The sequence below is a fragment of the Carassius auratus genome, unplaced genomic scaffold, assembly GCF_003368295.1.
Source record: "Carassius auratus strain Wakin unplaced genomic scaffold, ASM336829v1 scaf_tig00214857, whole genome shotgun sequence".
NCBI lineage: Eukaryota > Metazoa > Chordata > Actinopteri > Cypriniformes > Cyprinidae > Carassius > Carassius auratus.
In genome coordinates this window covers 153,712-175,385 of record NW_020527831.1, presented here as the reverse complement: position 1 = coordinate 175,385, position 21,674 = coordinate 153,712, and the positions used below count along the sequence as shown (strand labels likewise).

At 37.7% G+C, this 21,674-nt stretch overlaps 1 protein-coding gene across 1 annotated transcript in view; it reads right to left on the bottom strand.

The window, feature by feature from the left end:
- Positions 1–6,274: 6,274 nt before the first annotated feature.
- The window catches only part of LOC113093083 (cell adhesion molecule 2), an 81,891-nt gene continuing 66,491 nt past the window's right edge, over positions 6,275–21,674 (bottom strand). The window contains exons 8-10 of the mRNA XM_026258932.1: positions 21,049–21,159; positions 11,371–11,490; positions 6,275–10,702 (exon numbers count right to left, since the gene is read on the bottom strand). Of these exons, the coding sequence (XP_026114717.1) occupies positions 10,584–10,702; positions 11,371–11,490; positions 21,049–21,159 (350 nt within the window). The 3' untranslated portion in view covers positions 6,275–10,583. The remainder of the gene's footprint in view (positions 10,703–11,370; positions 11,491–21,048; positions 21,160–21,674) is intronic.

Sequence of the window (21,674 nt, the reverse complement as noted above, 5' to 3'; positions counted from 1 at the left end):
CAGCTGCAGTTATTGGCGTATTATCAATGTGAATAAAATGGGTAGAATGGATGTTGAAATTGCTTTCGATTGAACACCGGTGGTAGGGAAGGTTAACAAGCATTAAAGCACCTCTGTGGTAATTTGATTGAATAAACCCCTGCATGCTAAACCAACCAGACAGGGAGAGTCTCCATCTCGCATCCTGAAAATGGCAGCACAGGACAGTTGAGAGAGTTTTTGCACTGAAGGTCACGTCTGGTTTGGGAGTGTCCTACCGAGAGTGGGCTGACACACCTCGGCCTCTGCCAATACTTCCAGCAGGGGGTCTTGTTTCAGGAAGTGATATTCGTCAGGTAAAGGTGTGAGGTGATAAGAAAGGGTGACAAGCCGCCCATATTCATACAGATACCATCTGCTCAAGTCTGACACGCCATACATAAAAATGTAAAATAAGACGCCGGCTCCCTAGACAGGCCCAAGGTGAATGAGGCAGACATACGCTCGATGGAGTTGAACTGTTTTAATATTAATAGTTACATCTCTTACGTCCTTTGGAGGGTAATGGCTGTAACTCTGCCAAAATAGCGTCAGTCAGATGAGAGGATAAAGAGAGGGTTATGTAAATGAACAATTTGAAACCACAAATGGCTCTAGGAGACTATGTTTAAGGAATGGAAAAAATTTAATATTAAAAAACTTTTTTCTAAGCCCATTTAATATTGATTTTGACTTCTTCTGCACTACCAGTATTATTTTAGAACTATTTACTATATTATAATATTAATTAATATTTAGAATTTCATTCCGAATTAATTAAAATTTTCTTTTTTTTCATCTAATATTTATATTTTATTTTATAATAGACAGGGATCTATAAATTCACTTATATTTTTTTAAATAATTCATAATTTTCTTACAACTATTTTTTTAATACTAAAAACAAAAAAAAACTGAATTATGAGATCTAATCTTGCAATTTTGAGAAAAATGTCTAGATTATGAGATGTAAACTTGCAGACTCTTAATTGCAAGCAAAAAAGTCAGAACTGTCAGAAAAAGTCAGAAAAAAGGTTTACATGACCTTTTTTATTTATGTTCTGTGGCAGAAATACACTTCCATATTATGTCACTCAAAGATATCATATGACTTCAGAAGATATGGAATATATGAATCATGAGTCACACTTACCACTTTTATCACACTATTATGTTATTTTTTTTGTCCTTTTGGAGCTTGATAGATGCAATTATATCGAAAAGAGTCACCATGATATTCTTCAAATATACACCTTTCCACAGAAGAAAGAAAGTCCTATGGGTTTGCAGCGACATGAGGGTGAATAAATGATCCCAGGATTGTCATTTCTGTGTGAACTCTCCCTTTAAAATGTATTTGTGTTTGAGGGAAAAGATCTCCTCCAGGCAGCCTGACACAGGGATTCAGCGCTGGTTCTTTTTTTAGTGGCGGATGAATATGTATGACATCATCTCTCTGAATGTATGCTCCCCATGTGTCTGTGCACGTATGGCTGTGTATGTCTGGGCGGCATCTTGTTGCTAACAAGAAGCTGTCCATCTCTTTTGTTTATTTGTATGGCGCTGGGTGTTGCTTCAAGCTCAGGCCCAAGTGAGGGAGAAATTCTGGCAGAAGCACGGACACATTAACATAGAGTGCAAAGCCAGGCAGGCAGACATTTCACAGGAGACACACTCCAGTCTCCATCCTGCTGCTAAAACACATGCAGACCAGAGAGAAAAAGAACAGAGAACACCACAAACCATTCCTGTACATGCAAGAGCATTGGGTGTTATGCATGTTTATATCTGCATTCTGGATTCATTGTTGTTCAGTGCATATAAATGTGTTCAGTCAAAAGCTGCTCTCACATGATATTGCAGACATATGCCTAGACTACTAAATCGATGCATACATCCATATTGAAAGATGCTTTGTGCTGCTTGTGACACCGTATTTAATTTCAGTCAAGTTTAAAAAGAATGATCCATGCTCAGACTGCCTCGGAGAATGGTGTGGGATGACTGATAGATTCAGTTACTAAAAAGGGTGGTGAAAGTCTTTTGTGGGTAAGGGGAGGTGACTTCGGTGGGGTCATCTTGTGAATTGGAGCGATATTGAGAGATCTCTATCACCATTGTGCCCTTGAATGAGGCACTTTCCAGCAGATTTCTCCAAGGTGAGCACTGACTGTAGTTCTACTGTTAAGTTGCCTTGGATAAATGAGAAGTTAGTCAGAAAGATATATGCATTTAACATGCTTCTGTAAAGTAACCTTGTAGAAATGAGAAGTTGGTCACAGAAAGCTAAAGATTCAGTTGAGAAATACCATTTCAGTAATTTTAGATGTTAACAAATAGCGTTTTAATACACACACACACACACACGCACACACACACACACACACACACACACACATATATATATACATATACATATATATATATTTATATTCAGTTATGTTAGTTTAATGGGAAAGAAAAGAAACTATTAATTGCCATTAAAGTGAAATTACTTAACCTGAGCCTGATAAAAAAATGCTAATTTTAGAAGAAAACTTTGAACGGCACAGAGGCTTTTGCATCTGCATTTTTCATATGAAGTAGTAATCAATTTACACTATTTGAAAATATAATTTTATCTTAAAATATGCACACTCACTCTTATTTGTATTTGTCTAATAGTTGAAAACACAAACGTATCTGGTCAATTAATTTATGGTTGACATGAATCATGATTGCATAATTCCAGTTAAAAATGGCAAAATTTTATTAGTTTGCATCAATAGAGATTGTCTATTACTGTTGGTCCCTAAACATTTATATCATATTACAGTTTTATAATACAGTACCGCTTACATCTTTCCACAAACTAGTTGCATTGTGACAGTAAAACCTGCATTCTTTGATTGGCCATCTCGATCATTTTGACATTGACGAGCGCTGTTGGACCACTGAGGTAGATCAGCCTAGAGCCCTAGCCCGAAATGCTCAGGCCCTAGACCAGCCTGAATGTTTAAGCATTAAACCTATAGATGTGCGCTATATCTAATAATTTGTGCATAGAGTGCAAGCTAAAGTGTGCTTTGCGTGACATGGAGGTGCCAGCGTGATCACTTGCATTTTTTCAGTGAACATACTGTCATTTTTGCATCATTCGTAACTGTAAAGGGTCTACTTTTATTTGTGTGCACTCACAATATTAACAAAACATTGTGCTTTTATAAAATAAAGAAAACAAACATGATGCACTTTCTGCCGTCTCATGTTGAACAGGAGCGCTTCACAAAAATGAACTGAAACTCAGCAAATACATGCCAGACAGACATAATAAATATACCCATAGAACACTTTAAATTACTACTTAAATCAAAAAACTAAATCAAAAACTAAAACTCTTATTATAATCATAATCCATGAAGATGCACTTCTCTCTAAAGGCGCGTCTAATGAAGAGGTAGTGAGTCTGGATCAGCAACTTCATCCTTGCGACACAGACTCAGAAAACACTTTTTATTAATAAATTATTCAAATATCTCTTTCCTATTTCCCCCCGACACATTTATGATAATTACTTTTGCCAATGCTTTATGGCAAACTTAAGCCTACTGTGTGCATTTAAATGCAAAACCTTTCAGCTACGCTGCTACGGGTCACTAAACACTGTTGAGTCACTCTTGACAGTCGCGGTAACGAGGTCTCATGTTGTTTCCACCAGCGCTGCATTTTTTTAATCACTAATTGATAGATGTCTAAAATATTAAAATAAGGAGAAGCCTAAAACAGGCCAGAGGTCTGGCCTGCGTCTGAACTATGACGTGAAAAGTAGCCTGTAGCCCAGCCCGTGGGCATAAAAAAGTTGGGGTGAAATTCAGGTCTTTAAACCTAGTATATCCAGTTTAACACCTGCTAGTGATCCAATTCCTCAGATTTCCACAGTAAGTCTCACAGTATAGCTGCTGTCGGCGGCTCCAGCCTCCTGAGTTCCAATCCTCTGAAAGATTGTGGGTGTCTTAAACTGCTTGAAAAGGTTTCTCATCATGAATGGCATTCCCATCACTCCACAGTACCAGTGGAGAAGGTCACATGTCCGGTGAATGATTGATGGGAAAGGTGAAACTCTCAGTACATCATTCACTTCTCTCACACCTGACACAAAACACATTCAACTTTGCCTCCATATTCAACAACATATGGAAATGTTCTCAGTATGAACACATTTAAACAAGAGTCCTATAAGAAGACATATCTGGTATTGAGAATTAGATGGATAAGGGGTCCTTTAATTCCAAAAATCTGTATGCTATTTAGTTTAGTTTAATTCTTTTTTGTCGATTTCAAGAAGCATTATGATTACTCAGCCTCAAAACGATTATTTGAAGTAATTGAGTTCATTCAACTTGCCTAATTAAAAAGAAGTTGATTCTCACTTTGATAATAGTGTTATTAAAGGAAACCTCTGGGTTCAAAACAAGTTAAACTATATCGACGGCACCTGTGGCATGTTGTTGATTTACCACAGAACACTTTTGGGAAAATGTTTTAATCTGTTTTGAAGCGGAAGTGGTTCAGGAGGCATTTAGAGCATTAAATTATTATTTGCTAAAATGCTTATTCACAAAAATATGTTTGTTCTTTTAGCATATATACTAAATGTACAAATACATTACAGTATATTTTACTATAAAAGTATAATATATATATATATATTAATTAATTAATTAATTAATACATAATTTATACTGGTTAATGACAGATGTTACATTTTTGACTGTGTGATTGTTCTGGGTTGCAAAATATAAACCATGGAACTATAGAAATATAACTGCCCTAATTCAAGCAAACAAAAGAAGCAGATAAAAACCATTATAGAAATTATGTTTCTTTTCTCAGCTAAATATATTGTGTGGCTGTTCTGTCCAGTCTTAATCTGCCAAGTCATAACAGACCCAAACCATGATGGCAGAGGTGGTTTTTGTGATGGTGTTGCCCTCGGTGTGAGTGTGTGTCTATGTGTGTGTGTGGATGTGGAGATTCGTCCCCTGTGGTGATTTCACAGTGATGCCATTTCCTGCCCTGAGGGCTGCTGTCTCATTTCCCCTCAGGTGTCTGCTGCTGTCTTCATCTCTCAGAGTCTGTATCTGTCTGCATGCTAGCAGCCATGTATATACAGTCAAGAACATTCTGCAGCTTAGACACACCTGTGCCGTGAGTCTGCAAAAACGACATGCATAAAGTTTAAAAGCAAAGAGTAGCTAGAAAAGAAAAGTTTGTCTAGAAAACTTTGGCCATTCTGGGTGGTTGTCAGGTGTTGCTAGACAGGTGTAAGTGGCGGCTTGTTATAGTTTTCTTAATGGCTGCTAGAGGCGTTTCTTAGTTGTTTGTTGGTAAATGGTTACTAGAATGCTAATAGACTGTTCTGTGTTGTGGCTTGTTGCTAGGCAGATCTTTGCTTGATGCTTATATGGTCTAAGTGATTAAAAGGGTGCTTGTTACCAGGGTGTTGCTAGGCAGGTAATTGCCAAGGTGCTCTAGGTGGTTGCTAGTTTGCTAAAATACAGTTATGTGTGGTGGGATGTTGCTAGGGTGTTGCCAGGCACCTCATTGCTTGCTGCTAAGGTTTTCTACATGGTTGCTAGGGTGCTGATAGGCAGTTCTGTGTTGTGGATTATTGCCAGGATGTTATTGGCAACTCACTGCTAGGGTGTTCTGGGTCATTGCTTGTTGCTGTGGTGTTGCTAATGTGTTCAAGACAGTTGTGTGTGGATGATTTTTACTATAGTGTGTTGCTATGCATGTCATTGCTTGTTGCTTAGGTGTTCTAAATGGTTGCTAGGGTGCTGATAGGCAGTTGTTTGTGGTGGCTAACTACTATGGTGTTGCTAAGTTGTTCCAAGTGGTTGCTAAGGTGCTGATAGTCAGTTTGTGTGGTGGCTGACTACTAGGGTGTTAAGCATGTAATTGTGTGTTGCCAAGGTGTTCTAGGTGCTTGCTAGGGTGCGGATAGACAGTTGTGTTTGGAGGCTTATTAATAGGGTGTTGCTAAGCCTGTCATTGCTTGTTGCTAAGGTGTTCTAGGGTGTTGCTAGGGTCCTGGCAGGCAGTTATGTGTGGTGGTTTGTTAGTAGGGTGTTGCTAAGCAGGTAATTGTTAGGTTGTTCTAAATGGATGGTTGATCTCACTGTGGTTGTGCAGATACTGTACATGGACAGACTCCCAGAAAATGAAGAAAATCCAGATGAACTGTGTTGTGTTTAGACAATAAGAAGAACAGACAGGAATTTTTGGCATTTATTTATTTAACAATTTCATTCCATACATGTGAATTAGGCTTAAAATTGATTTTTTGAACCAAATGAATCAATACACCAAGGAACACATAAAAAAGGAAAGAAATCAAATGAGGCGTTTTCATTTCAGCTTGCTACAAGAAGCACAAACCCTTTGTGTTCTGAAGCCACTATCATTTCAAGAGCTAGGGAGACTGTTTTGCTTAAAAACCAGGAACTCAATCTACCAGTGCACAGGATGCTTTTCCACTACATCTGCTTCACTGGCATGCAGAAGAGTTTTGCAACGTGAGAGGAACATGGTGAAATTTAAGTAGCGTTTGTCTGTTTATCTTTTACATTTGAACTACAGACATTTCTGGAACTGTGTGTATTGTGTCATCATCGGTGCAGCTAATTCTAGCAAGGTCATGCGAAAAACTGTGAAAACAGCGTTTTCTCCAAACTATTTGTTCTTGACCTACTTGTAGCGTGTCCTTACTATGACAACTGCCCTCTTAGTGTAACACATTAACAAGCTAAATTAGAGTGCATCTTTTTCTGGTCTAAATTTTGCAACGGATCATTACAGCAACCGGACAGTTTGCTTTATTATGCGGATGTGTTTAAACAATATACAGCTTGTGTGATATGAATTGGAAACAAGCATATATACACACACTGGCATGAGCATTAAAAAAGCACTGAGATATTAGTGTGATTATAAGGATGTTTAAAATGCAGCATGATTACGCAAATTAGAAATAAATTGGCATGAGGTACCTATATGAGTTAAAATAGAAAGAAAAACACTCCATTCCTGAGATGCAAAAAAAAAAAAAAAAAAAAAAAAAAAAAAAGCAGTGACTTAAAATAATGTAACTGGGTGACATCAATTAACATTTTTGATTAACAGTGTTACAGTTTCTATTCTAGCCAGTTGGTTAAAAAGACTCTTTGCTAGATGTTTTAATACACAAATTATTTTATTTCAGTGTATGAAATATTTTGAACTCTAAACCCTTTCAGTAAATGAAAGCTGATCAGAGCAAATGCTTTCTACTTTTCACATTTCATAAATGGTGCATTTTAGGCAGGCTTTTTATTATTCTGCCAACAAAATCTGCCTGCTTATTGGTATAGCCTACTTTTTTATAGTCTGTCAGGAGGAGAAATAACCCAGGTGCATTTTATTTAAACATATTGAACATATTTTTTCTTTTTCCAAATCATGTCTGTATCCACAACATAGTGAAACAACAGTTGTAGGTGAACTGTCACTTTGCAGTTTGTAAAAAATGTTTCTGACTAAATTTGCGCTCTGTTCCAAAACCTAGTGAGCTGCCTACATAGGGAACATCATCGCCCTCATGGAATTCCACAAATTACCAATTCAAATGAACTGATTTCAGTGTAGCTTGCTGTTAGCATGTTTGTATGGTCTGTATTTTCATAATCACAATCTTTCCATACCAGCTAGATTACATACTGAATAAATACAAGACTTTAAATCCAAACATTTTAGGCAGTCACTTTAGCTATGAACCCTTTGTAAATTCGACTGCAGTCACTAGCTAAAAAAAAAAAAAAAGTAAACTGGAAATGCATTGGTGCATTAAAAATGTAAATACGGGGTGACAATATAACATGCAATTTATAAAGGCGAGTTTGAAGGAAAAAAACAACCAGGCATTGGGTGACCAGTCATCGCTGAAACAAAACAGCACAAAGCTCCTACTACAAACACAAAGGCAATTATGGTGGTAAAAGAAGCTGATTTATTTGTTCTTAGAAATGTTGAGTATGTCCTGTAACGGGTCAAAATCTGAGCAAGTGGATATATTTTCTTGATAATAGCATGTGATTTACTGACCACAAAGGCAGCATTAGGTCAGTGTCACAATCAGACAGACAAGTACCAAACATTGTTAGCAGTTATTATGCCAGACAGACGCCTTTCAGCCAATCCACATAAAGAGAGAGGAAGTAGAAGGAAAAGAGAAATAGATTAATGGCAATTGTGGCTTGAGTAGCATGTCAGTGGTTATGTTTCATTTCATAAAGCTTAATTTTTTTTGTGCACTGATAAATGGTTTGGCCTTCAGAAGTATGTAATCTGACTGATAACACACAGCCCTGTGACTCTATCAAAGGATACCATATTCCTAGCCATTAATAATATCCCACATATTAGAGATACATGTGACGAGACAATTACATTTGAGTAACATACTTGTACATGGAAGTGATATGTGTTATTGTGGTGCATAATGACTAAAATGCTCAAATTTAAAGCTCGACCATCTGTGGGCTTTATAAGCTCCGATATGTGGGAATGGAGACGGACTGTGAAAGCAAGTATGAACACTAATCGTCATCATTTACAGGAAACGAACATCAGGTGAAGGTGATTTAAAAGTCTCCCATTCAACAAACACATAGCGTTGCTGTTTCATTAATTATTCCACTGCTGTCACAAATTCTGTCAGACTCATTGAGTGGTTTTCAACTAAGCAAAATGAAATAATTTACAATGCGAGTCGAACAAAAACATTCCTTTCGAAAATGTTTTACCAAAATGTGATACTTGTACAGTATATACACGCCTTGAGCTAAAGCAAAGTTTATGAGGCTGTTGAGAATCTTTTATTGACAAACAAGATGAAAAAAATGTACGATTGTTCCCCACCAATATTTAGATCAGCTAATATACAAACTTGATGGAATTAGGGATCCCAAAGGCTAACCACAATTTTCACTAGTTACCACATTTAGCAGATATATTTTACAGCCTTAGCAAGGTTGTCTATTCATCATAGAAATCAACAGAAGAACAGAAAAAAAGAGACCGCAATTTCAAAAACACTTCCAAACATTAACATAACCTTTGACTTCAGTGAGCATGAAGCGTACTGATGTCCAGTTTGGGCAATGAAAGTTAGTTTTTTTACTTCACAATTGCTGTGTTAGACTGATTCATGAGTTGATGTGAGTCATTTGTGCTTATTTTTTGATTGGCCAAAACCTCACGCGGTAAAATGAGCGATATGCATGGGCAACGTTCTCTCATCGTTATTATAATGTTTAGGTTTGCATAAAACGTTTTTGGGATCTTAAATGAACTGTATATATATCTGACCAGTGATGTGCAGGTTTAAAAGCACTGAAATAGGTGCACACTACTTGTTTTTGTTAAATATCACTTTTCTGTATTGTGAGATTTAAGTGCTCGGCACAACGGTTGTGTAAACAGATATGTTCGCGGATTATGAAAATGCTGTGTCTGCGGGCCGATCAGTGCAGGAATAGACAGACTGCTTCAGAACCTAGCAGTGAAGATGCAACATCATACTACACAAACACACAACTGGGCTTGTTCTTTCTTTCTTTGCCTGGTTGCTAATTCACTAGCCTGCTATGGTTTATTTGGTGACCAGAGTTGGTAAACCTAACAGTTTCATCTAATTAAAAATACAAGGTGATTTTCGGTGGAACACACTGAGACCTTCTGTGAAGCTATTCATTTTTACGTACCAATATCTACAGTTCAAGTACAAAATACTGATTTTAGCCATAGTGTGAGCCGTCGGTTTCACATCATGTAATGGTAATTTGGAAAATGGAGCTTCGCTACGTACTGATAACATTATTAACACCTAAAAATCTGTAGAATAAAAAGGGAACCTCCCTCACTCCAAGTCTGAGTATATTTTTACTACTGTACATCATTTTTTTGGGGGAGAAACATCACAATAAATGGATTCAGCATGAATCACAACCAAAATCAAAGTAGAAATTAAAAAAAAAAAAAAAACGTAACAGAGCACAAAACATTTTTTGAAATCATAACGCTGAAGATAAAAAGCAAGCAACCAATCAGAGGCCTGACAAACATGAAGGCATTGACTGAAACTCGGCGGACATCTGTATATTTAGGCACTGTGAGAGGATGAAGGGTGAGTCCTTACTGAAAAATGGCTACAGATTATCTTCTTTTTTCTACATATTTGGAGATTTTGACTTTTTTTGTACTACTTTGGGGTGTTTTACAGCTATTTAATGATTACAAAAGGTGACATCTTCAGCAAATAAGTTGCTTGTGAAAAGGAGGGGGCGAGCTGTTGTCGAAAAAAGCAAAAGAAATCCATACCGAAATGAAAAACAACAAACTGAATGGTATAGAAGTGTGAGAAGAAGCTTCCGCTGCTGTCTGAAGAAGTTCCTACAAGGTGCAGGGAAGGAGGGAAGGAACGAGAGGAGAGAGAGAGAGAGAAAGAGAGAAGGAGAGAGAGAGAGGAGCGCAGTGCCACTTGCAGTCTAAATGAAATACTCTTTCTTTTCTTCTGCGTGTGCGTGGTTGCCGTCAGCATTGATGATGGCTGTGTCTGCGTCCGGGGCATCATCCGCTCCTTTGGCCTCGTTTGTCAAATATGTGCCTGAGAAACACACACAAGGTCTTTGATTTGAAGATTTTTTAAATGTCAATGCAACATTACAATACCTATTTATGTGGACTCTGGTAAAAAAAATATGAAACTAATAAAGTGCTGGAAACTTCAAAATGGCAATTCTGTATAAGAGAATTACAAAGTCCAAAAGTCTGAGACCACTTGTGAAAATGCAAACCATTTTTATGCACTACTGGTCAAATGTTTGCAATAATTAAGATTTTATAATGTCTCTGAAAGAGCTATCTAATGCTAATGTGATCAAATTACAGTAAAACAGTGATGTTGTGAAATATTTTTACCCTTAAAATATTTTAAAATTTATTTATTCCTGTTATGAGTTTTCAGTAGCAAGTATACTAGTCTTCAATGTCACGATTATTCAGAAATCATTCTAATATGCTAATATTCTAATATTCAAGTTTATATACTGTTATTGTAATATTTAATACTAATAATGTATATAAAATGTTTCAACTTTAAAAAAATAATAATTCACAATTCAATTGCCCCTATTTTTCATTCATTATACTAAATCTTAAATGATTCAAAATGCTGTTTATATACAGGTTGTGAATCACAGGAGAAGCCCATTATAGATAATGAAGTATTTTTGAGTATTATTGTGTCTACATTTGACAGAAGAAAAATCGTACCTTTATGCCGTGCCAGGTAACGTCCCAATACAATAATTAAGCACAGAGTTGCAAAGACGACAACAGCGACAATTCCACCAATCAGAGCATGGTCTGGTGGGCCTGACAGGGCATTAGGATCTGTAAGAGAGAAAGAGGAGGAGAAAATGTAGTTTGTAGGTAAATGTAGGTAACCTTTCTCATTTCATCAAACTTTTTCCCCCCTTCTAAAACATCAGAAGGCTGACAACAAATATTTTGGACTAAAGCTTTAGCCCTCTCCTGGTCAAGGAGTTTAAGGTCTGTCTGAACTGACAGGTCGAGCCATATGGTGGTCTGACAGGGATATATGCATGCCTAGAATGAAAGTAAAGAGGAAGACATGGGCCACAACAAACATTGTGTCATCAGCTGCTCGTAACTCACAAACATACATGGTCAAAAGTTGTTTGAGAAGGGTCATAAATTTCCTAGAGGACCGAACACTGCAAGTTGTCAAAGGAGATTTAATCATTTTACATTTCATCCCCATTATCACGAAACCCCCCATTCTGGATTGTTCTTAGAACTCAGCCACTAGAATTATGCGCTGCGAATGCCCCTATTGATACCAAAAACAAAACCATTCTTTCTAAGAGTTTACAGAGTAGAATAAAGCTCTTGGTTACAGCAGACAAGACCCGCTGTTCAAATTGTAGGCTACTTCATTTCATCCCGACCAGACAATACTCTTGAACCTCTAAGAGTATTGTTAATTTAGAAATGGGTTTGTCTGCTTTCTCTGTGGTTCTTTATTATGTCCCTGCTTAGTGCCATTTGGAGTGGTACATTATAATTGACTGCATGTGTTGCATCTGCCACAGCGTGTGCGTTTAATCCGGGCTGTGCTTTGTGCTGCGGGAGCTTCCTAACCACTGCCTGCAATTACTGTATCAGCTGCACAAAGCCTGGATAAACTCAGGGCCAGAGAGGCATTCAAACAGTCCATCAGCTCTCATTTTGGTAATGGAGAATCCCACCTCGGATCTACATCGGCTGGGCGCACCGGCTCCAGTTCTCTCTGATTGACATCTCATAGACCGGCCGTTTTTTTTTTTCGCTCTCTTTCAATAATAGCATTTCTTCTCTTTGTTGTGTTTACAGGAGGAGTATAAAAACCTACACGCTGCATCTGACTTCCCTGTGACAATCAATCACAATAAAAAAAACAAAATATGTGCAGATCTCTATCACCCTTTTAGCGGCTCGCTGAAATATGAAATGTGGAATGGCTACTCGTATCTGACAGGCGCATGTTTCTGAATTTCCAACGGTGAAAGGCTGTGGTATTAAACTCTCTCAATTTTTATGACATCGATAAATCAAACTTAAGTTCCAAAAAGTATCGCCACTATGGGTGTGTGTGCGACTTTTAGTTCAGCTATCAAACAGCCTCACTTTCATGCCTCTTCAACCAGAGTTTTCTCACCGAACTCTACTTCTCAGTAAACAAAACAAATTCTTGGCACTGCTTTTCTAAATATCAGTACTGTGTTCAAACACTTTTGTCCCTGAACATTAGACTGTGAATCTCAAGTACATCTCTCAGTGTTGTGATAATTAGCCCTTCTCTGTCCTCGCGCTATTTTTATCAACACACAGTGGGGTTGCCGTGCTGAGTGTCGTCCTGTAGGGCGACTCCATTGACACTGTGAGAGGCCTGGTAATCTCTAACTATATTAAGGATCATTTCTGCAGTTAGAGAGAAGGAGTAACATAGTTCGTTCCATTAGTCAAAGCAAAACAAGAGTAGCACGCAGCTCCAGATCTCACACTTTCCCAGTGTGTTACTTATACAATGACTTTCAGAGAGGATGGGTCAACTTTTATAGGATTTTTAAATACTTTTTTAAAAGTCGTTTTCTATTTTTTTAGGTCCGTGGAAGTGTTATGCATCTCTACTACAATAATTATGCTACTTGATGTGGAAGATTTTTACCAATAAGATTTTAATATATATAATATAATATAATATAATATAATATAATATAATATAATATAATATAATATAATATAATATAATATAATATAATATAATATCATATAATATAATATAATATAATATAATATAATTAATGTGAATTTAGCCATTTTTGTTGATAGTTATGATTCCATTATAATCCCATAGGTTAAGTATAGAAAGGAATATGCCTATGGCTAGATTGTACAGACTTGATGAGAAACATCTGGTCAGACATACAGAAAGGGCATTTCTCTATTCCAAAACAAGTAGGGAGTCCCTTCTCTCTAGGGAGGTATCAAAATTGTAAGCATAAGGAAAAGTATGACTATTTGGAATGCCCTGTATACTGTATATAATGAGATGCCACCTGGCATTCGGGAGATCTTCTCGCAGAGAACATCTTGGCTTCATTTCTCACTGAAATAAAGTCTATCTTCTGGAAACAAAACCCAGAGACCGTGTGATTCCTCAGATCCATGGCAGACAAAAATACACTACACTTAATAAAAGCAATTTTTATGTAGTGATCAAAATCCTCTAGTGTCGAACTCTGAGGAAACGTTCCTCGTATAAATGTATACAATTAAAACTTTATGATCTTTCATTTTGACTTCCTCTAGGTTGTATTCAAACTTTAACTTCTTCCACAAACCCCTTGCATTTTTTACCCTGCACTTGGCTTACTATTTCTCTTTCTTAGCTTCTCATTTTCTGTTCTTGTGCACCGCACACAGGCTTAACTAATCAGAGCGTTTGTCCTTAGACACGCAATAGGCTTAACATAACAGAAGTGATATGTTTCCTCTCCCCCAGCACACATTATCTTTTAATAAGGCCTGCGACAGTCCTTCCCTTATGATTTAATATTGAAGCACCGCACGCACATTCCTATTTTAATATTCATAATTTCTTCCCCTGGCCCCTGCATTGTATGGTTCTGGCAAATGTAACAAATTAACGGCAGTGAAACCGTACCGATCTGATGGTGTGGGATATAAATTCGCCAGTGGCGCATCTGAGAAGAGGCTCTCAATCCAGCAGCGGCTAAACAACGATGAAAACAGCAAAAGCACCCAGCGCGCGGGAACCCCTGCGGTCACATGAATTCTTAAAGGAAACGGTTTCTGAGGAGATACATGCAGGAAGCATTCTTTTAACAAATCCACATGGCAGGGGTTATGAACAGGCCTCGGGGGGCAGGAGCAGCAGGGGCGGCCATGTTGTGCTCTTGTTGGGATGACATTTCAAGGTGAGCGTTACCATTAACTCCACATGCTAATTCGGGAGACTGGCACATGCTGTCTGGGAAATTATTTTTACGGTAATCTCTGCTATATTTGTGACAATGCCTTAAAGGGAGACATTGAGCGTGGGCTGAGTGTAAAGTGAATGTAGGAAAGTGAACGTCAACGCTTCAGTGATCTTCCTTACATATGTGAGCTATTGAAGGACAGTGAAAGAGAAAGTGCTGAACTGGAAATCTTCACCTTCGTGGTACAATCGAACACTGGAAATTATCATTTACAGGGTGACTTCTGACGTGCTTCCAAACTGAAAGGTGCAGAAAGACAGTTGGCTTACCGAAAAAATCGTAACATATCAAAACACCGCCTTCTATTTGGAAGGCAAATTCAATGGAAACCTCCCAATAAATCACCTAATATGAAAACCCAGCACAAGCTATTCAATGGCATTTATGATTTGATTGCTGTATGCATGATTTGCTCCAACTCTTGGATTCAAATGTTCCTCCACAATCAACCAGAAGCAAACCAAATTACGCATAAATTGTAAAATGCAGTGGAATGGAAAGATAGTGTTATTAACCGAATTATGAGTTTAAGTGTGAGCTCATTAGACTTGATTAGAAACTCTGCTGGATATTAAGCTGTTTACAATAAGATACATCAACATTAGTCCTCTGTGTCTGAGAACATCTGCAAACCTCCACATTTAAAAGGGTTATTTACTAATTTCTGCTTCAGAATAAGGTTTATTTATTTTGCTCATATATTTTAATATACTAGATATTTTTATTTGCTAATTTTAATGAAAGTGTAAAAATACTTTTATCCTGTTTAAAGTGATGTGCAGTGATGACTATAAATAAGCCATTTCTAGGTAAATTGGCTTTTAGGTGGGAATATTAGTTTTTCACTTCCATTTGGTGACTCCATTTGCACAGAAATAGCACATTTCACTTTCAAATACATATAAAAGTTTATATTAAAGGGATAATTCACCCAAAAATGATAATTCTGTAATTAATTACTTATCCCCATGTCGTTCCAAACCCATAGTACTTTCGTTCATCTTCAGAACACAAATTAAGATATTTTTGATGAAATCTGAGAGCTTTCTGACCCTGCATAGAAAGCAACGCAACTACCACATTCAAGACCCAGAAAGGTAGTGAAGAATTCGATTAAAATAGTCCATGGGACATCAGTGGTTCAACTGTAATACTATGAAGCTATGAGAATACTTTTTATGAGCAAAGAAAACTAAAATAGCAACTTTATTCAACAATTTCTTCTCTTCCATGTGGAAGTTCTGTCAGAAACAGAAGATTAATGTTGACTGATCTTAGGTTAAACGCGCTATACTCCATATGAAAATGTGGATGGGTTTTGTGGACAAAAAGCATTTTTCTTCACTGATGAGAAACTGCCTTTGAGATGAATGAGAATTCTAACGGATAGCTTTTTTTCAAGGTATTATAGATCTTCTTAGGATCCGCAAGGCTGCAGAAACAGGTTAATAAAACATTCTACAATTATTTTATGAGTATTTTACAGTCTCTTGAACAATCTAAAAGCATAGCTTTGGCTGATTTCCCAGTTAATGGGCACTACAGTGTCATTTCTTTCTAGGAAGCCATATGAATATTCTGCCTCAGACTAGAAGATTCTATAGTTCCTGTTCTCTCTCTGCATGTGCAGGCTCACTTCTCTTCATGACACACCGGCAGCAGTAAAACTCAGCCAATTAAATACTATTAGATGTCTCTAGGACTCTGTAAATATATAAATAAAGATAAACAATGGCTTAATGCACTGTTTAATAAGTCAATTATTTCCCATTTTCTGCTGAGAAAGAACACTTGACAACTGTGTCTAATGGAAAACTGTTACCAGGAAGAAAAAGAGACTGTTATATTCTAGCTGTGTGGCTCTCACGAGGGCCCAATCTAGGAAATACACATTAAACAACCAAATCAACCATTCCATCCACTCTCCATCCATGCAGAAAAGAGAAAATAGCTAAATGCTCCTTGTCTGTCTTTCACATCCCTTTGCCCAGCACAGCAACCTCTTAAATGACCTGCGAGTCTTTAGAGGGCTGATTTACATTCCGGATGCTCTTGAGAGTTGATGTAATGCCAAACGAGGGCAAAGGCGGGCTGCTGAGTTGGTCAGCACAGTTTAATTAGATTTTCAAAACAAATTACGGCTTCTAATTGTGGTTAAAAAAAAGTGTGTCTGGAGAGAGAGACAGAATGATTGGACCCAAATCGGGAGAAAAAAGAAAGCAAATACAGGTGTTCTCCACTGAGAGGCACGAGCAGGCAAGTCACTGAATGATTTGGAGACTTTACAGTGTAACATTCATAATTAGGCCATCGTGTTTCAGTCTTGACCTGCAGTGAATGCTGGGAAATGGCGAGCGTTCGTGTCAGCAAATTAAAGCAGCTCAAGGCTTCGAGAGGATTACTTAAAGTGTCTCCTTTCCACAGAAACAAAATGAACGAAGAGAGTCTTATTCGTAATTTATATTCGGTGGCAGAGTTTAATGATTTGTCTTTTTTCCTTTCCTGTTATATTTTAAATTGTTACCATAAGTCTTCCCTCGACATGACTTAATGTGACAGATCATCAATAACCGCGCCGCGTGACCGAGGAAAAAGACCTTTGCATTACATTTTAATTCCTCCTGTGTTGTGTCATCTTCAGAAAGGAGAGCGAAGAGGGCGCTCAGGACTCCTTTCTCAGTATTTAACTAACCCTCCAGGGACATGGACGGCTTCTGCTGATGTCCTCTGGCAGCCCCTCCGAGGAAATGCTTTTTCATTCTGGAACACACCTTTCATGGAGTTCAAATCGATAATTCTGAGATGTTCACTGATATGAAGTTCAAAATCATTTTAATCCTTCTACTGAGAATAAGCAGCAGGATGAATGATTTCCAAGATGAAATTCTCTTTCGGTGCTTCTAAAACCCTATTCGGGGTTCGCTTTCTGGATATATGTCTCTAAAGCAACTGTCTGTAATCTTTAGCATTAATTCAAACAGGATAAGTAATGTCCACAGAGATGGATTGTGCCCAGGGGGACTGCAGATATTATCTCTTTTTTTTTTTTTTTAGATATGTTAAAGTCCACTTTTTGGGGAGATAATAATAATTATATTTTAAGAGCTTTGCTGCTGCGCCAAAAAACAAAATTGCAGCTGGCTGCAGTTTGGAAGACTTGTAGACCAAGCAGAAACCTCTAAGTGGTCATTTACTATGGCTAGTGGTCACTTGCCTGCTATTTAGCAATAACAAACAGGACAAACATTAAAGTCACCTAATTAATATTCATAAGCCAAGCTTATAAGGTTTATAACAAGTTAGAATTACTCAATTTATCATCATTCCTCAACCCCTATTTGTGCTTAGGGTCGCCATGGTTTTGCCAAGTAAGACGTTCCTGGTTTAACATCTTTTGTTGATCTTGGATCAACATTACTGTCCAAAAATACAGATTTACCCAATCCCTACCCCTTAAACCTAATCTTACCTATAATTTATTCTTAAAATCAGAGGGAAATGATAGCTATTTAACAAGGGTGTAGCTGCACCTAATCCTGATTGTAACCCTAAAACTGACATTTCCTGAAAAGTTATCTCTTAATTTTGATTAGTTGATTGGTTTTCTTGTTCTTATTGTTTTTGTTGTTAGGAAAAAAGGTTTTAAAAATGCCGAAATTTCCCTTGTTTAAATCTTAAAACGACATGCTTGTGTACTCTTTGGACTTTGCTAAACAGAAAGAACACAATCCTTTCTATCGCTTTCACATGGGTAACAAATGTCAAATGCATTAAGAAACAATAGGAAATTCCCCCATTTTTCTTAAATAAAAGGTTTTCAGTTTAAGGTTGCAGCATCATTTTTACTGGAACATGTATGTGCAGAATTATTATTATTATTATTATTATTTTTTAATAAAAAACCATCACGGCTACTTTAGAATTTTAATCAGGCAGAATTGCCTTGTGATTCACACATCCGCAACTACAAGCAGTCATGTGACTTGAAGAAATAACTCAAGAAACTCAAAACGTGGCTCTAGACTTCTCATAAAGCACTAATTGGATGTACAAAGCTTTCCTGGGATGCACATACTGCTTGCAGACCAGGAACAAAGTGTTGAAACTTGCAAATGACTCTCTGAGGATTGCTCATTTGTTTGCTTCTTACTGGGATTACAGCCCATGAACAAGGCCATATCCAGGCCACAACTGACAGGCGCACATGTGCCTATTACGCTCCTGTGGTGTGGCCATGTTGAGTAATTGCTGGGTTTCTGGTCAACGCTTCAAAAAACATATGTTCCACTCCGCACTGTGAGACTCCTTACAGGAAACTCCGCCATGTATAACATGTCTTTTTGACAAAGGGTCTTGGAGGAATCCACATTGACCTACAGCGGAAATAATAGGACATCATTCGAAATAATTAATTTTTTTTCTTCAAGCCAACATATTTCAAAGCTTCAAAAACTTCAGTACTTCCACGATAGGCCCTTTTCTGTTTATGTCCTGGAGTTAAATCCAATTAAGCCGGGTAATTCTTGGCAGACGGTGGACAAGTTTTAAAAGTTTTGTAATAATTTAGCAAAACTGCTGCGCTTTGTTGTCCTCTCTTTCATTTCTGGCCTTGGCTAATGAACCCAGACCCGGACCCTCCCTAAAACAGATAAATTTCTGCACTTTCCTCTCTCTGTCTAAAGACAAAAGGCATGACCAATCATTATCCCTGTAAAAGTGTCTCCGTGGGACAATAACGGCGCAGGGGTCTACGGCAGTGCGCTTTCATGCTTATTATGAAAAGTGAGCTGTAAATATTTTAAATTCTCAGCATCCCCGGTACTTCATTCAACCTTTCAGCTTCATAAGGTCACAGCTAATTTGCAAGCCATAAAAATACATTTGGCGGATTTAACAGGGATGGGAGACACACTGATGGCACTGTCTGGGCCCCATGTTTCTTTAGGAAGAGTTATTATTCCCATTAAGCCTTGCAGAACGATGAGGCCAGAAATCCACCACTGGTACGCTCCCATTGATCGTGGGCAGGAGAATGAGCTGCTAATGCATTAAGAGAAATAAGATCTGTTAACACCGCAGACATCCAGCATTACAAGCTTGGAGAGAACTCCTTTTCATTGGAGGGAATATGTGCGGTATTTCTTCACAAGTTGCTGATTCCATTCTGGTTTTAAAGGATAATTTCAGCATAACCTGGCATAAAACTGGGATATCTTCAGGAACGGGAACATACTGATGCTGGATAAACTTTAATCTTGAGTCAAAGACAACAAAATCCCATGGTTAGTCCAAGTTATCCTCAAGTAAGCCACTTTGAAGAATGGAACCACGAGGAACCATAATACAACATAATCACAGCCTTTCTGTTTTTCGTGTACAAACTTCCCTTAAAGTTGCAGGGCTGCACCCATCACAAGTCACACGAAAATAGGTAGACATTCAAATGACCTTATGGAGAGTCCATGGGGAGTGTGAATTTTTTTTTTTTTGATACACCTTATAAATCACACTGTCTATATTTAGCTGAAACATTCATAAACAAGAAACAAAACAGACCCTGATACCCCTGACACTGGACGTTCACTGCAACGGTCTGAAGAACACTTAAGTCACATGGTACAGGTATGCCTACAGGCTTGGTGTCAAGGCACGTTACTGATGGGGACTGTTGTTCAGACCCTCTAAAGATGCACAAACTCCAGGAAAGAATATAGTTAAGGTGAACCAAGCTGAATCTAATACAGATTGTCATGTACTGACCCCCAAAAGTTGTCCCAAACCCATATGCTATCTGACGTTATGATATATGGCATGCTGTGAAAACTGCCTTGGATGCACAATTGTTTCGAGTCATAACTTTTAAGAGCTTCAACAGAAGGGAAATTATGTAACAAATACATTTTTTGAGGTTGTAAAACAAGTACGTTATACAAGAAAATACAGTTTTAGTGTTTCTACTTTAAGATTTCACATTACATGCCATTTCTTATTTGTGAAACTCAATAGCAGTTTTTGCGTGAAAATGGGTTTTGTGATAGCATGCCGGTTTTAAAAGATAATGAGTAAACAATTAAAATTGGCATTTTTTTTCTTGATTCATACCTTTAATAAGATGGGTTGAATGACACACAAAGGGCTCAAACTGTCACATCTGAGATGCTAGAAATCATAGTTAGAACAAATGAACGGTGGAAGGAAGAGATAGGAACTAAACGAGGACACAAAAAGGTGCAGAGTGACTGTTGAGTGCAAAAGCGCTCCAGATGTCCTTGGAGCTGCAGAATTCAGTCAGAGTAAACTGGCTTGGGGAAAAGAAAGATAGGTATAGGGATGTGTGAGGGAGACCAGGAGGAAAAAGAGGAAGGGCAGTGGGGTTGTACAGTACCTCTGTTACCGGTGACAGCAGAATTGAGATGCTTGGAGTCTAAGGGACCTGTAGTGTCTGGGAGGGTGGGTGCAGGGGAAGTTGTGGATGGGGACGATGTGGTGGGGGCATCTGTTATACGTGACAAACAACAATGACAACAAACATGTAAACAAAAAAGGACGGATAAAAGACAAAACAATAATGACAAGGGGAAGAAAACATTCCTATAACAATGGAACAAATGAAACACAATAGTTGTCATGCTGACAGAATGCAAATAAAATCTGAATGGGTTTAATTTAACAATACACGCATGAATAAATTATAAAAATAAACAACATGTACACTACAGCTGACATTCCAGAAATGTATGCTTTTCTTTATGATGTTTATGGATAATGGGTTTGGTGTGTGTATAATATATCAAATCATTCACGACGGTAGCAAAGTGACAGTTTTGCTCACAAAATGGTAGGGAAAAGCAAGCCTCATACAGAGAGAAAAGCATCAATATTTGATGAACTATCAAAAGCGGTCTGCACAGCCAACGTGCTGGAGAAAATGTGGAGGACAATCACCAAAACAAGGCTTTTGTTCTTGATCATATATCTTTATAGCAGGGAAGTTCAGAGCTCAACGTAAGT